Genomic DNA, 18612 nt, shown 5'->3' on the forward strand with positions numbered 1-18612 from the left:
ATGTTGAGCAGTCACGTAAGTTAATAACACTTCACGTAGAAAAAGGTCAATTAAACGGGGTGTTATTTGACAACTTTTCACACGTTTGAATTGGAGACAAATGTTGAAACAGATTTGTCAATATGATATGGAAAGCTCCAGTTCGGAATATCAAACAGTGTGATTTTAGTAAGTATACAAATTTCCTTTTAACTTTCAGTACCAACCGAACCAGCGGCCGATTTCTTGTCATATTTATATTTAATTGCTGGCCAAAGTGCATCTAATCCACTCATTTTTATGGAATTCAACTATTTACATAGAAGGTCGGGTGCATCTAGCGAACAGTTTGTCAGTTTACAAACTATCTAACTTAAATGAACAACTAAGTTCGTCTGTATTAATCTCGACCGGTTGATCAGGTTTAACGATATTGCACATGCGACAATAGTGAGATAGTGAGAACACTTACATGAAGTCTAATGTACACCACGTATGAACGTTCATTTGAACAAGCATTGAATCTTGGTTAGATTGTCATGTCATGTTCCTAAAAAACATTTCTCGAATGTCTGTGTAGTAATTTATCTAAAGTTTTCTTATACGTCTTCAAGTCTGCCTGTTATCTGCAATCTGGACAAAATAAATCTTGGGATTTCATTTCTATGTTTTACTATCATTGTTAAGCGGAACTTTTCGGGAAGTTTCATCTATTGACTAGAAAACACCGCTCTGATTGGTATTAACTACAAAAGTTATATCATCACCAGTGTTGCTTCTAAATTTCCTATGTCATCACAGCAGTGATGCTTCATAAATTTCAAAGTCCAAAATGTCATATAAAATAAAATTGATATATATAGCACTTGGTTAAGAAGCCTATTGTTATAGTTACAGTTAATTAAGGAGATTTCCGTTTCCTGATTGGCCATAGAGGGTGATTGCTTAACCTATATCACCAAACCGAGGCTGCAGGTACCCGCTCACCTCCCATTTCTTACATCACGGTAATAAGCAGGACCGCATCACACCACTGGTAACCTTTATGGTAATTCTCTTATGAATAAGGGTTCTGTTAGATTTCCAAAGTTGTCGTCACTCAAAAGATTACAGGGAGAGTAGGGATTTGTTCCGTATCTCGAGATCCCTTTACAAAACCATAAGGAATGTTTTCACAGTTCAGTTTTACGCTGCAACACTTCAAGAATTACCATGGTAACCAAGTGACCTCGGCAGTGTTAGCGAATTCATAATTGTCCGGCTAAGGCCATGCTAGATTACGTTAATTTAAGGGGGGACTGGGAACCAGGACCCCTATTTGTTTTGCGAGGAGGTCAATATATCGTGCATATTTTACAAGGCAATTTCAACGCTCCCACGTATGAGCTGATTTAGGCAGGTGAAAATCACTGTTTCCCGATAGGCTTGGCAACATCAGCACAAACGGCAGGAATTTCTGAGGACAAGATGAAAGTGATGGAAAGATGAAAGTCTTTAGCATACTAATGCTACGCTCACACTAATGTATCCCTAGGCTTTGAGGTTTTATGTTTCGTGATCTTGGATTAATTCATGCATCACCTTTTGGCTGTTTACAAATCTGTCAGATTTATTTGTCAAATGTAATAAGCGATTTCGAGTACAATTCGTCATTAACTATAATGGCAGTTATGAGATACATCTGTCTGTAATTAACCAAAACAAAGCTAGAAATCAGACGGAGAAATAGTTTGTAAATCACAAGAGGTAACGCATACATGTATGTGTTTCATTGAGTCATATTGATTTACATGAATATAATTTTGAAGCATTTTAAGACTTCCTGCCCATTAATTTCTTATGTGATAATTGATACAATTCCATTAACTTGAAGGGGAGTGGCGTTACATAGGATAGAAGATTAATAACCTCATGATATGTACAGTGGCGATTTGGATGAGTAATATTGATATAAAAGATGAGAATATCTTATTTGCATTGTCACCAGTGGAATTATTGGTCTTTGGTTAATGTTGACAACGTCGTGGGAAAAATCAACGATTGTTTTAATCCCTGACGCAAACAAGAAACTTTAATGTTTAGACATAAATTACCGGTAGCTCGTGGTAGTAAGTTTTCTGCAGAAGGTGACATGCACAGGTTATTAGGCCTTGGTAGTAAGTGTTCTACAGAAGGTGACATACACAGGTTATTAGGCCTTGGTAGAAAGCTCTCTACAGAAGATGACATACACAGGTTATTAGGCCTTGGTAGTAAGTGTTCTACAGAAGGTGACATACACAGGTTATTAGGCCTTGGTAGAAAGCTCTCTACAGAAGGTGACATAGACATGTTATTAGGCCTTGGTAGTAAGCTCTCTACAGAAGGTGACATACACAGGTTATTAGGCCTTGGTAGTAAGTGTTCTACAGAAGGTGACATACACAGGTTATTAGGCCTTGGTAGTAAGCTCTCGACAGAAGGTGACATACACAGGTTATTAGGCCTTGGTAGTAAGCTCTCTACAGAAGGTGACATACACAGGTTATTAGGCCTTGGTAGTAAGCTCTCTACAGAAGGTGACATACACATGTTATTAGGCCTTGGTAGTAAGCTCTCTACAGAAGGTGACATACACAGGTTATTAGGCCTTGGTAGTAAGCTCTCTACAGAAGATGACATACACAGGTTATTAGGCCTTGGTAGTAAGTGTTCTACCGAAGGTGACATACACAGGTTATAAGGCCTTGGTAGTAAGCTCTCTACAGAAGGTGACATACACAGGTTATTAGGCCTTGGTAGTAAGCTCTCTACAGAAGGTGACATACACAGGTTATTAGGCCTTGGTAGTAAGCTCTCTACAGAACGTGACATAGACATGTTATTAGGCCTTGGTAGTAAGCTCTCTACAGAAGGTGACATACACAGGTTATTAGGCCTTGGTAGTAAGCTCTCTACAGAAGGTGACATGCACAGGTTATTAGGCCTTGGTAGTAAGCTCTCTACAGAAGGTGACATACACAGGTTATAAGGCCTTGGTAGTAAGCTCTCGACAGAAGGTGACATACACAGGTTATTAGGCCTTGGTAGTAAGCTCTCTACAGAAGGTGACATACACAGGTTATTAGGCCTTGGTAGTAAGCTCTCTACAGAAGGTGACATACACAGGTTATTAGGCCTTGGTAGTAAGCTCTCTACAGAAGGTGACATACACAGGTTATTAGGCCTTGGTAGTAAGCTCTCTACAGAAGGTGACATGCACAGGTTATTAGGCCTTGGTAGTAAGCTCTCTACAGAAGGTGACATACACAGGTTATAAGGCCTTGGTAGTAAGCTCTCGACAGAAGGTGACATACACAGGTTATTAGGCCTTGGTAGTAAGCTCTCTACAGAAGGTGACATACACAGGTTATTAGGCCTTGGTAGTAAGCTCTCTACAGAAGGTGACATACACAGGTTATTAGGCCTTGGTAGTAAGCTCTCTACAGAAGGTGACATACACAGGTTATTAGGCCTTGGTAGTAAGCTCTCTACAGAAGGTGACATACACAGGTTATTAGGCCTTGGTAGTAAGCTCTCTACAGAAGGTGACACACACAGGTTATAAGGCCTTGGTAGTAAGCTCTCGACAGAAGGTGACATACACAGGTTATTAGGCCTTGGTAGTAAGCTCTCTACAGAAGGTGACATACACAGGTTATTAGGCTTTGGTAGTAAGCTCTCTACAGAAGGTGACATACACAGGTCATTAGGCCTTGGTTGTAAGCTCTCTACCGAAGGTGACAGGTTATGAGGCCTTGGTAGTAAGGTCTCTGCAGAAGGTGACAGGTCATTATTCCTTGGTAGTAAGCTCTCTACCGAAGGTGACAGGTCATTATTCCTTGGTAGTAAGCTCTCTACAGAAGGTGACATACACAGGTCATTATTCCTTGGTAGTAAGCTCTCTACCGAAGGTGACAGGTTATTAGGCCTTGGTAGTAAGCTCTCTACAGAAGGTGACATACACAGGTTATTAGGCCTTGGTAGTAAGCTCTCTACAGAAGGTGACACACACAGGTTATAAGGCCTTGGTAGTAAGCTCTCGACAGAAGGTGACATACACAGGTTATTAGGCCTTGGTAGTAAGCTCTCTACAGAAGGTGACATACACAGGTTATTAGGCCTTGGTAGTAAGCTCTCTACAGAAGGTGACATACACAGGTCATTAGGCCTTGGTTGTAAGCTCTCTACCGAAGGTGACAGGTTATGAGGCCTTGGTAGTAAGGTCTCTGCAGAAGGTGACAGGTCATTATTCCTTGGTAGTAAGCTCTCTACCGAAGGTGACAGGTCATTATTCCTTGGTAGTAAGCTCTCTACAGAAGGTGACATACACAGGTCATTATTCCTTGGTAGTAAGCTCTCTACCGAAGGTGACAGGTCATTATTCCTTGGTAGTAAGCTCTCTACAGAAGGTGACATACACAGGTCATTAGGCCTTGGTAGTAAGCTCTCTACCGAAGGTGACAGGTTATTAGGCCTTGGTAGTAAGCTCTCTACAGAAGGGGACATACACAGGTTATTAAGCCTTGGTAGTAAGCTCTCTACCGAAGGTGACAGGTTATTAGGCCTTGGTAGTAAGCTCTCTACAGAAGGGGACATACACAGGTTATTAAGCCTTGGTAGTAAGCTCTCTGCAGAAGGTGACATACACAGGTTATTAGGCCTTGGTAGTAAGCTCTCTACAGAAGGTGAAATACACAGGTTAGTTTATATGGTAGACGTTAGACACAGAAAGCGATCTCATCACTTCTGGTTCTGATCGTGCACTAATCGCAAAGAATGCTGCAGATGATGTTTTATTCAGATAGTGCACTCAATGCAATGGGTACAATGATAGGATAAATACCCTTGGCCTGATAGTGTATTCCATAGCAGCACTTAAGAGGCCCTAAACATATAGTAAATGACACATTAGAGGCGCTGACAGTGTTATAGTGATGGTAAAGGCCAAAATGTTACCTGCAGACGTATTAATACTGTCTATCAAAATAACCTGGACTGCTTGAGTACACTCCTTAATTGAAATATAGTATGTGTGCAGAGAAACAAATCATGTCTGAGGGAAGAGAAAAATAAGACAAAGAACGAGAAAATCGTAGACAAGGAGTACTAATATTACAGATATATCTGCTGCGCGTGTCTAAAGCGAGAAATATAGAAATACATAGACTGCAAAACCACGCGTGGATGCCTTTGATAGGAAAAAAGAAACCCGATAAATTGTGGGCAAACCTGGCAAGTGAGAGTGCGTTTTCTAATTTTCTGTCTGTAGCAAATTGATCTTTCGTAAAATTCTTCACACCTCCGAAATCGGGGCAATTAAACCAGTCCGCTGATATCACCTGCACAATCAGGAAAAGTAATGGCCGCGATTAAAATGTTGGTCGTCCTAGATATTTTTTGATTTAGTACAATTCTAAATCACTAGAGTTCAGCTGTTTTTGACATCCAATTCCGTATAAAGCTAAACACGAATATAATCATATAAACAGGATTGAGATAACTTACATAAGACAGTAGATGTAAACAATTATGTCGAGCAGTTACTTTGTGGGATTTTAAATCGAGATGATGGGGCCCATAAAGCATTTTAAAAATTAAACCACCTAAACTAACTTAACTGTTTACTCTTACTTACGTGTTGAGGTAAGCTAGCAAACATCGACTAATGCAAATATAAACATGTAGTCTTCAAGCAATTCTTGAAATTGAGAATATTTTCCCGCTTATCTCAAACCTCCTTCTACATGAAAGATGTGTAATACATCTCATACATGACTGATAAGTCTTGCTTAGGTCTGCGGAGTCTGATACACGTTGTCACTTCTATAAAGCCCTGTGTATGAATGAAGACGAGTATAATTGATTTGAATGTCTTACCTTACGTGTAGTGTTTCTATACACATATAAACATTCAAGTCTTGTCAACGCATACCACCGATGAAAATATATCAACTACCCAAATGTTGAATCTAACCATAGGAAATTCGGATACACATTATAATGGAAATTCTACTAAATCGTCTCCTCCTTTTTTTAGTCTTATTTGACAAAGGATGAGTGATCTTGTAACTTCGCCTCTACTGATACACACATCATCTCCCCACACCTGTCGATAACACACGTAACACTAGGTTGGAGTGGACCTCCGAAGCCACGTAATGGGTGTAATTGGGACTACCCAGCGTACAACTAAAGCGGCTACATGGGTGTTGATGTAAACACAGGACTAACATACAAACAGACGATCTACTGAGCGCCAATACGATCGCGACTAATGAGTTCGTGCCAATAACACACCGCGATGTAATTGGTCCTCTACGGAACGTGTAGTGTGTTTGTCAATCAGCCCTCCCACTTCACTAGTAGTACCCTACTCGGCCAGTCAGTGGGGAGTATATAAACCTTTCTTACCATTCGGAAATGTAAAGTGACCTGTCGGCTGACCACCCGTGAACCTGATAATTGCTCCGAAGTGTTCATCTTACAAGAGCGGGCAGATGTGCGGACGCTAAATTCTTTAAACGATTGCGAGAGGATTTTAACAACCTGTTGATGTAGGTGAAGCACTTGGATCACGATTACAGATGTTCGCGTTGTGTGCGAAGTGAAAATGTTATCTATCTTTGTATTTTTCTTGTCAAACTAATTCTAAACTAAGGGATCTTTGTTAAATTATGTTAAGTGGTGTTTAAGAGTAGAGAGGATTCCTTTTGTCAACGCAGTTATTTTTCACACGTTTCGATACAAAATACGTGTCTACTTTATTCAGGAGGTTAAACATTTGACCGCATGGACAATAAAACTACCATGGCAAGGACCGATGGGTTGACCATTGACAATGGTCATAGTTAACTAGTGTCAATGACGGACAATTGAATGTTCGTCTACATTATTGTGAGTGAATGATCAAATGGAGTGAACGTCGGGCACATGTAAAAAGATCAGAATTCTGTTTCAACTGAGGTGTCATCCCCTCATATTTTAATACATTCCTATTTCATTGCATTTCAACGGACCTGAGAAGAATTTCTAAGCATCATGATGGTCCTGCGATTGACATATCTAACGCTGGCTCAGATCCTAGGTAAGTATACATGAGGCTTGGCTAGTTACTGCGTATGATACTATTCCTGGGCTTGATTCTGATCCCTATCACGATAACAGACTTGGATGAATTTAGTGATATCGTATTTCTGATGGTTCTTTTTTAACTTTCGCTCCTTTTCTGTAATGTAAACATAAAAATATAAAGTTATATCAATAGCGAATTAGAAGACATACAGAAAAAGTTTCAGAAATGATGGAGCTCTCTCACAAAGAAGATCTTTGTTCAACTGATCGCACACGTATCGCGTGTTTTTAAAATGTTGATATACAGAATGGTGTACATTCTGCCCACTATACAAAAAAAAGTTTGGATTTAAATGGACACAAATAATCGTCCTCCACATTGGGTTACATTACATTCAAATAGCTTTAAGACAGATTTTTCGAGGTAGATCATTTAGGTACAAACGTTTTCATTCCATGTGAATTTTTTTTTATTTCCATTGTTTGTAAGGTTATTGTGATTTGCTGTGGGTTTTAAGTTTTCCCTGTAATACATAGTTACAACTGGACAATGTACATGGCAGATATCGTCTTTATGTTATTAATTAATATCATGAACAACTGTAAAACTAATTTTAGAAAGGTCAAATTGTGATACATTGCCTGATAAATACCCGGTTAACCTCGGGTCCTGATAAGCTGCGTGATGGTTAGAGAGCGTTCTCGTGTTAAACTGTCCAGCTCTACCTGCTAGACGTTATCATTTAAAAAGTTATCAAACATTTCAACACAGAGCCAAACTATGTTTACCACAGAACGCTCTGAAAGTATTCGTCACTCGAGCATTTAATTTCGTATGTCTAACTTTCTGAAACAATTAATATAATCTGTGACTTGACGTGTAGTAAGACCGTGGATTGGCCTGTTGTCAATCACGTTCTACATTTCTTGTTCATTCATGCGGACAGTTGACTATCTTAGATCTAGCCTGCCAAAATAGGTTGATAACCATCACCCAATTTCTATGTTAAAATTTATATCATTTAACCCAAACAACACTTATCAATTAGTTTAAAGGGACTGTAGCAGTTCGACTCTGAATTATACTCGCGTATAAACATCAGGTCCAGAGGAAAAGCTAGATTTGTATTCAACCTTAAGACATAAATCATCGATTAAGATTGGTATCTATGACACTGAATTAACTTCTGTCTTTAAAATCACATTTACAGATTTCAATATAAACGAAGTATAACACACGGGATTGTATTTAAAGTGTATACACACTATATAACTAAACCTTTATAGTTCAGCCAGAGTTTCATCACTGACAACTTATCACGAATAGAGAAAACAGAATTCTGTCTTCGACGTGTATCACACACGAAACTAAATATTTGGCACTGGATTTGTTGTGTGTAAACTTTGATAGTATAGAGGCGCTTATTTTACATAGAGTTTACGATTTCAAAAACAAAGATGTAATTTTATCAGCAACAAGGATATTGCTAGGTCGGTATTTGATGTACTAGAAGAACCTTTCAGCATGATTCTTTTTCCACAAAGCGATATATCTGACACCATTAATATTACACAGTTGAGACGGATTGTGTTTATAAGTTCTTGTTTTTTTTATTTGCCACCGTAGCTGAAGCATTGCTTTGTGAATTAATTTATTTCAGAAATTAAATTCGATGTATTTTTTTTATGATATATCAGATAATTTAGATATTATCCCCAACCCATAGAGTGTACGATTTATAGTGCATATTCTTATTCACAAGAAATATACAATGTTTTGTAAATTTGATTAAGTATCGTAATTATTCGCTCTCAGTTCATTATTACGCTGTTTCTAAGGGACCATCTTTTGTTTAAAATAATTTTGACACTAAGTATCAATCCACCATGAGTACTTATACCCAACAGTTGTTAAATACAATTATGGAAATATAGAAAATGATAATATACTTTTATTAAACTTGTGCAAAAAGTTTCAATACACTGTGAGAACTTGTACCCAGTACTTGTTATATACAAATATGGAAATACCGAAAATGGTGATATACTTTCATTATACTTGTACAGTTGTACTGTCTGTCAGAGAATAATTCATTGGGGTTAATAATTAATTGTTTGAGTTCATATATAATCATCTTGTTAAATTTCCCTTGTATAGTCATAAAATATTATCATTAGAACGAAATAATTAATTATTTCTAGCGTATTCTATACAATGATTTAGATGTCTTTGTGTGGTTATGTATCCGTGTGTTAGTAGACATATCTACCGCGTTACACTCATGATCATATCGCTCAGTTAACATTTCCATTTACCGAACTTAAAATGCAAAATGTTTCACCAACATCTTACATATGCAGAAATGACTTGTGCTAGAAAATATAATGAGTTTTTACAAAGACAGCTACGTAGTTGTTTAGTTTATGTTATTTACAAATTCCTGATGTTATTTACAAAGAAATGTCTGTTATGTGTGAAGAAACATATTGGCAAAACGTGGTTGAAGTCGATTCATTCATAAATTAGGTTTCGTGTTGAAATGTGTGAGAATGTAGTTTCAATTGTGTAGAAATACATCAGGCTTGTCCAGTGTTCGTGTTAACACTCAGATTATAAATATACTTATTGTATTACCCGCACGCAATGTGACCTCATAAGCTAACTGTTTATCCATCAAATTTACCTGGCATATAGAAACATTTGTACAAGAGCATGTTTAAATTCAAACAGAGGCTTAATGTAACAGGGATCAACATTCGTCTATCCGTCATTTGCATAATAACGAGAATAATTCGTGTTGTTAGTAATATTAAAACGCATAATAAAGGAAAAGTCGTACCCAAACTGAATTATCTACGACGAAAGTTGAAAACGTCTTTATGTAACATACTTTGATTGTATAAACATGACATAGGTAATGAACCTTATTGAACTTTGTATATACACATATCTCCCTCTAAGTTAGTTAGATCACGCGATGGTCTTATATTGCATGTAGTGAATTTCCGCTTCTTCTTGTCCTTAATGCGTTTGTAACAAGATTACAACTGATGTTTTGTTCCGTAGAGCGTGCTTTGATTAGACACATAACGTCAGTATGTTAGAACTAAAGTATAAGAGATAATTTTGTACACGTGTCATAAATTAATTTCACATCTGTTTTCTCTTCACATTAAAATAAATTACGTTCTGAAACATCTTGATCGTTAATACGTCATTATACACAGAGAGTTTAAAGTATGTCTTATTAAACCGAAGTTTGTACCTCATTACTGTGTCGTTTGATGTGTGTCTCTTAGTAAATACCTGCAAAACTGTCAAACCAGAACCAGTTACTTATTTACGTTTTCTAGTTTCCATGACAACAGTTAACACTAACATGTTAGACTATTTGTCGTAAGTCTATTATTGTAAGCGTGAACAATGAATTATATCTTTATCGCGTTATGATCTAGAGATGTAGATGATATATTCTGATTTTAAAGAGAAACGAAATCATCTGATCCTTTTGTGATGACTGTATCCATATTTTTTACTAAAATACATATATGAATTAAATAATCTCAATTCACTGTGTGAGGTCTACATTGTTATGAACCCATCTTCATCACATTAGCACCGCTAATTAGTTAAGTGATTTGATAGTAAAACTTTCAACGGTTTATGGCAAAATTAAACATTTAACTGAACTCTTCACTGGCTTCGAAACTTATATACACATTGATGTAAGCCAAAAACAGAAAAGTGATGGTAAATACAAATGGCAAATGCTGATCACAACATAAGTACAAACAACATTAACTTTAGTAGGCCTCTACAGATCATGTTGAAAACTCATTCACAATGATAAATTTCTTAATTTTGTGTGAACTCCCCCCTTCGTTTAATCAGCTGGTATGCATTTTTTACCTACTTTTATCTAGTATGAGGTGACTAAATAAATAAAACGAAATAGATAAAAGAATTTTCACAATTAAATTAAAATAGAAGTATTATTGAAATAAAAAGTAGTTAACACCAACATAAAGCCTACTAGTTGTTAATGCATTTTCACAGTATGTGATCAATCCTAATATTTAGGAATTATGGGGCCTGTTCACCTCTCCATCTAGATTCTGACACTTCTTTCACGTCCGATTTTACCCACTCGCCTACTAGGTTTAAATTTGAGTTATAAGCATCACTGACGAGCCCTAGAAGGACAAACAGCTGTATGATGTAACATGACTGACGAGTCCTAGAAGGACGAAACAGATGTATGATGTAACATCACTGACGAGTCCTAGAAGGACGAAACAGCTGTATGATGTAACATCACTGACGAGTCCTATACTGAGTACTATAGTTGCTATACTGAATCTGATCTAAATTTGTAATAAACGGTGTTATTCTCTTGTAATGTGTGTATCTTGTACAATCTTTGGTAATCATTATTTGGCTGCCACAAATTGTCATTTATAATTAACAACGAATCAATTGTGTTCACCAGTATCAATATTTCAATGGTATTCACCCAATGTAGCATGATTCTTTCCACTAAATATCAACTTCGCCAGTTTCAAGATATTCACGTGTATTTAATAAATGGAAAAAAATCAATCCAAATTACTATTATTAATCCACATGTACTTCAATAATATTTAATCCATATTAACTTATGTAAAAAACATTACATGCAATTAAAACAATTCCCCATAATTATTCACCAGAGTCCAATATTCCATCATGTGAACCTAACCCTACGTTTACTTTACTGGTAGACATGTGTATACACTAGGGATAGAGACTTTTAAATTCACACTAAATAACATATATTTTACATTTTGTGTATGTATCTTATTGCTAATTGTACATTTAAAGTTTAGCAATTGATGTTAGCTACATATGCGGCATGAACGTAAATATTATAACATTGAATTTTATTCAAGCGATACAGCTGTAATCGGTTATGATGGATACTGGTATAAATGTGGAGGAATTCCCGTCCGTTCTCAAAATGATTTTATAAGATGAAAACAGTAGGATAAAGGCTACAGTCTTTTTACGTACTGTACATCACTTGTATTTCGCGTCGGATTTATTTTCCCGTTGATACGCGAGGAGAACTAGTCGCGAATTTCTATCCCCCGCGATTACGTGCACGAAAATAACTCTTGAAGACGTCCAAGCTGACTCGATTACCTATATATTCCATATATGTAATAGCGAATCATTCGCAGATTTAAATAGTTTTCTAAATCACCGTTCACAAAATCTTGTATTCGCGAAAATATCTGAAGAGGTAAATTCGCGAAACAAAGCATCCGCGAAATCTAGGTGATTTACAGTAGTTCCTCAAGGAAATTATTATTTGATACCAAACTACAACCGCGTGTTTCAGAATACAAATGTAAGCCTTATGTTCAGACACGTGATGAGTAACTGTGCACTAAATACCACGACGAAAAAAAAAATAAGTGGGATACTATATTCATTATAAACGGGCCTTCACGCAAGTAAGTCAATTGATACGAGGATGGCGTATGGAGGTTTCTGAAGGTTTACCTTTACACAACACGCACATGCTGAGACGAGTGTCATTAGCAATAAGATACATATCCATAACAGGTGTGTCTAGGAGAGCATTTCAATGAAACTACAAGGAGACTTGTTTAAGTTGTCACCTGAAATGTATTAAGTGTATTTTTAATGATCCACTCTGCGTTTTCTGACGGAACATTAGCTTGTGCATGCATTTACACACACTGTTCATGTTTACATTTTTATATTTGGCCACACAATGTGAATAACAGATTATACAGCCAGAGAATTATCATATAATGGGACGGTTTAGAATTAACATGTCCTTGATAACTGTTGGTCGCCAGTTACTCCTCGTAAAACCACGATACATTATAGATAGCTATGGACTTATATCAGTCGGACTCGGTGTGGCGATACATGGATCCAGGATCCGATTGTCCAAAATTTGAACTTTAAGAATATTCTTCATTAAATATGTAGCCAGTGTAGCGTATCTGATAGAAGAAAACATTAGGTGTAAAATATTTTGATCGAATTTAATACAGACGAAAAAACACACATATGGCGTTTATGAACAAAAACACCTTTTCGTAGATCCTAGAAAAGAAGGACAATTAAAAGGAAAAGATTCCTGGAAGGTAGCATTAAATCATATATCACTTCACCGAATATAAAGCAAAGGTAACGTTCTCTATAACAGAGCCGGGTCAGTGACGGAAATTAAACCAGATATATAAATAAGCGTTGACTGTGAAATCATTTGATGTGCGATGTGACTTGAAAATTAAATTTTACCTGATGGAAGTGCCAAAATATGAGGGGAAAATAATCATGTGCTGCGTACACGGGTGATTTCATGAAAAATTAGCGACTACTTCAAGTACATCTCTTCTGCGCTATATTATATAGTTTGATTAAATGAAGAAAGCAATCGCCCAGAAAAGAAAAGACGATACGGATATTGAAGGCAGCGAATCTTCTAAAAACATCCGCTCCATAGAGCCCGTTATCACGAAGGATTTATATATTATATAAATAGATCCCGTTAAACGCGTGCCAACGATTTCAATCATATTATTAAAAACGTGATTTGGAATCAAACGTTGTTTTATTTACGTTTCACTATAAATAGATAGATGACTGCATGTAAGTACACACAGATTACAGTATCCGTTTATGCCAAGTATTTAACCTTAACATGAGACGGATTAAGATTTAATTTCTGGACATCATTTAATATGTCAGATACAATCAGAGTATTTATTAGATAGTTTCACAGATAAAACGGATAAAATTGATGAAACCGCGATCATTTTGCCGCACTTCTTGTCAATTAGAGTAATTTTAATCAAATGGTATGAATGAGAAATTGACTTTAATATCTATGGGAGTGAACGGAATTACCTCTGTCGGCGAAATCTTTGTATAACATTCCTAAGAATAAATTGAGTGGCATATGAGTATTTTCTGACCCAGAAATTGTATGATGTACAGTATATGAAGCCTGGCGATAAATCAGAATTAATAGAGACTAAATTATGTGGAGTCTCCGGTCTTTTTATAGGTAGTGTAAAGATAAACAGCTTAAAGTCGGACCTGAACTCTTGTTAATGATAAAGTACGGACCACCTTGTACTGCTTGACACTATAAAATGAAACGGAGTCGTTAGCTAGATGTTAATATGTGCAACTCTAGAAGTCAAAAACAATAGGTTATTCAGTGTTAATTTCCTTTTGATGATTATCTGGAGATATTTAGTAGTTGTAGCTTAAATAGAGTAAGGGTACATACGGAACACGATACTGTTTACAAGGTTACGAGAACTTAGACTTTAGTGGATTAATGAAGGAATGACAAAGCAAGTTATTAGCATCATAAGCTTGGTAACCAAATAATAATGATTGAAATTTTTAATAAAATTGAAAGAACTATCGAAAAAACAGAAAAAAATCATTATCGTCTTAAATGTACCATATTGTGAAAGTCAGGAAGAGATTTAATTGATTTTTGAAAAAAATTCTCAGCGAAGAAACAAAATGTAGTATACTTGAGTTAAGCTGAATGTGCTTGATTCAGGTGTACACAAGTAGCATTCCTCCGATTGAGGTAACTAATTTACAAAGCATACCTGTCGGCAGCACTTGTCATATTCCGTTCGCATCGTCACTTTTGGTCGTTATAATGTCGTTTCAGACAAACATGACAATAGATTTAGGTAACAGGACCTAACTATACCAATTAACCGGAACAATCATTACCGCAACACAACAGGTACAGAACTCGAGTGTTGGTCAGTTAAAGTTACTACTAGTTATTGGGTGTGTTGTGACTGTTTTGTTCCTTACATTATTGTATTCCTAAATAAACGCACGTGTTTTTTTAAGTCATAATTTCGCTCGGTAAATGTAAGAAATCGTAGGAAAACTATGGTTACCGGAAATACGTGTTAATAATAGATTTGTCAGCGATACTTAGAATAAATAAAACCGGTTAAAATGGCAAATGTTAAGCTTTACAATCTCGGATATCTATGGTATGAGATGTGAACCAATCAAAGTCAGATGGGTCTCGGTATGACAGTGTACAGCTATATCCTGGAAAAAGCTGCAGTCCCGTACTGGTCGTGTCAACACGGAGTTGTTGACATTTATAACGGGTCTATTAACACCCTAGAGGAGTCTGTTTTACATACAAGTGTGTGTTCGCATACACCAGTCTGTTAGGCAGGCTGGAAATGAATACATTGTACAAGTACTTCTTATTTCTACTCAATTTTTGATTACTTCGGTTTGGCTTTAGTGAATATATTTTGCTCTTTATGTGTAGAGCTTTTAACATGTAAGTCTAGACATCAGCATGTTATCCACCGTATTTAAACCACTTGTTCAACACTGTATAGAGTTGTATAGATTAAAGAAAAATCTGCCTATTTTTCCTTAAATCATAAATTCTAAACAACACAGTAAAATTGTCATTGATCGTTTCAACTGAACTCGCCAGCATTCTGACATGTATACGGTGATGTAACGATCTACAAAGCTACCTAAAGAAGTTAAGTCATTTGTTTGAGACAAATATTTAATATGGCAAGCTTGAGATTTCAACTGTCGAGGGAACACCTTGTAAGGTCGCATACAACACGATAAACACTATGTTAGGTCGCTTACCACATTGTAAACACCATTATGGAAGAACTACTCCAAGGCACTTGAGATGGAGTGAGTCTGTCTCATTGAAACTAGATTTGTATGTGAATAGTGATACGGAAAAGTGATAGACAAACAAAATGGCTACTATATTATCAACAATGACGGCCATTCGTACAATCTGGTGTATCAACTGTTTACTTCACAGCAGACGTTTAGCTAATACGTACTATTTCCGTGCTTGTTTTATGAGCAGAGAAGTATTTATCAAACGTAATGGAATTTGTAGTTTACTCTGACATAAATGATGTTTCTTTGTTTACTGTGTATTGCCATTTCTTGACATAAGCGATATGTCCACTCCCTTTGGCCACCTTACACTACTACCTGATTCATGTTAATGGTGTACAATACTGATTCGTCCCGCTTTGTTTGCTTAGCATTAGAATCAACGTATAAAAAACCCCCACCAAAACATTAAGTTTCTTCGTTCAAATCATCCTGGTTATGTTATCCGGGTTAACCCGTCTCTTATTTTATTTAAACAAAACATCTTCGTGATTTACTGCTGTTATCATATATTGTTTTGAATTAATACTAACGAATCTAACAAGTGTATAGTATATTGGCTTTGATGAATCCCGTGTCTAACAAATGCATCCAGGTTGGCCGTATTTTCCTCATCAGACTGGCTAACATTGGCTCTGAGCATACACATCCTGTGGTATTTGTATCTCTTGGTACATAGAGAGGTATACAACTTGTATATATTGTTAGAGTGATTTATTATTCTCGGGGTTAATAAGGTGCCTACAACTGACTCGGCTGCATACTCGTAAAAACGTGGAAATAAATACCCCTTGAAAAGTTGTTTCACATCCGACATAAAACATTAGGAAAACAAATCAACGCTCAATTTACCCAGCATGCCACGCTTTAGTTCATTTTAATACTTGACGGTTCAGAATATACGCATGCTTGACGTTCTTTTGAAATTCTCCAATATTGAAATTTTTTAAAAATTTATTTAATTTTGGGGCTTTTGTGCACTTCCCCACCTGAATTTTTGACATTTATTCTAACCAATTTTGGTTGTATTATTTGCTTCACTTTGCATTGTGTCTAATTCTACATAAGTATTTGAAGTTGAGCATTTTTTCATAAATAATCTAAATGTTATACTGCTGAATACATTAAATATATTTGTGCCGAGAGCTTAAATTTTGCAAATTCATTCTTCCATGGTTTTGAATCGGCGAACAACTCGAATGAGGTATGATTCCCATTTTTCGTGAGATTTTGTTTGAATCGCTGATATAATTATCGGATATTCACTAAATAAGAAGAGTAGATCATTTGATTAAAAGGACAGTGCTACCGAAATGGTAATTAAACGGATAAAAGAACACACAATCTTTCTTGTACATAATGATTGCAAAGAAAACTAGAAAGCAGAAGACATTATTTTAAACTTTCATAGAAAAATACCAAAACAAAAATATTTTTATCAGCCTGTTTTCGAATTGATGTATGATTATCATTAAAAAAAATTGTACATAAAACGTTTTAAATTTTTCTCTCCTGTAAAATCAACTATCGATCTTCCAGTTGTTCTCAGTAGTTCCGACTGAATATGCTGCACTGATAAAAATTATGCAGATATATATGAGTATATAGTGATATTCACATATACGTAAGATTATATTTTGTTTCATTTGTATCTGTTCTTGTATACATATGTTCCTACAGAAGTATGTTCTATGTCTGGTAACATATGTGTGGGGGATTTTGTCCTCTTGACAACTAAGGTCATACGAATATGATTCACCCAGATAATCGGGAAACTGAGGACCCTTTTAAAGTGCCATCCAACCGAAAATTCATCATTCAGAAAACTGTAGCAAAATGACGAAGACCTATTCACTCACTATACGGTGAAAGTAAATCAAAGAGAGGCAATCTTATAAACTTCGCTTTTCAAATACACAACCAAAATGAGCTTGGCAAAATTCGATCAAATTATTATCAGTTGTGTTTCTGTAAATGAGACATTGATTTAAGAAAGGGTGCACGAGGAAGTGTACAAAATATGAGATGACTGACACTAATTTGAAGAGTTCTGAAACATGATACTGTAATTTGTTTTTTATTTTGCGCTTTAATTATGCAACAATGTCGTCGTGAGGCAGTTTAACCAGTTTCCTGTTTTCGACAAGATGTCGAACATTCGACATATGTCTCATGTTGCCTTAGGACTGTCTTGAAAATATGTGCGCTGAGGATAACTTTGTTTTTTTTAAGCTGATAACAATGATGTCAAACGATTTAAGGGAAGTTAACAATACTTTAGCTTATGTGAATGCTACACTACTTTCATTTCTAAGAATCTACATGTTCTTTATTAATGACATAAGCGTTTTATTATGATTGTCATTTATTATTTGTTACTATCTTGCAGTTTCGGCTATATCGTTAATTGGAGGAACAGCCAGCTACAACTCTCCAACACCGTCATGTAAGGCACTTGCTCGCCACGCCCGCGACTTTCCCGTCACTGCCCCGTCGCCCCCATCTATACATGGAGTCTGGGTGTCTGATCAGTAAGTAATAAAGATTGGTGGAGGCCGAACAGCAATCAGTATGAGAATCCGTAGCATTTCGTTTGATTTTTAATCATAAATAGTTTATTTGATAGTCATTACAAAACTGATCAAATTGATGATTCTTAAAACAATTACATTAGAACAGGCTGGTGTTTTAATATAATGTGTTTTATTTACGATATGTTTTTGTTTTGGTAAGAGTACAACATCAGTATGATTTGTAATGATAGATTGGTAGATAAAAAAAAAACTTAACATTTCAACACT

At 36.1% G+C, this 18612-nt stretch overlaps 1 protein-coding gene across 1 annotated transcript in view; it reads left to right on the forward strand.

The window, feature by feature from the left end:
- Positions 1–18612, forward strand: part of LOC132543641 (protein APCDD1-like) — a 39283-nt gene that overhangs the window by 10642 nt on the left and 10029 nt on the right. Inside the window, exons 2-3 of the mRNA XM_060207157.1 lie at positions 7025–7084; positions 18201–18342. Coding sequence (XP_060063140.1) covers positions 7025–7084; positions 18201–18342 — 202 coding nt within the window. The remainder of the gene's footprint in view (positions 1–7024; positions 7085–18200; positions 18343–18612) is intronic.

The sequence above is a fragment of the Ylistrum balloti genome, unplaced genomic scaffold, assembly GCF_031769215.1.
Source record: "Ylistrum balloti isolate Yb309-2 unplaced genomic scaffold, AGI_CSIRO_Ybal_v1 Utg369760, whole genome shotgun sequence".
NCBI classification, from domain to species: Eukaryota; Metazoa; Mollusca; class Bivalvia; order Pectinida; family Pectinidae; genus Ylistrum; species Ylistrum balloti.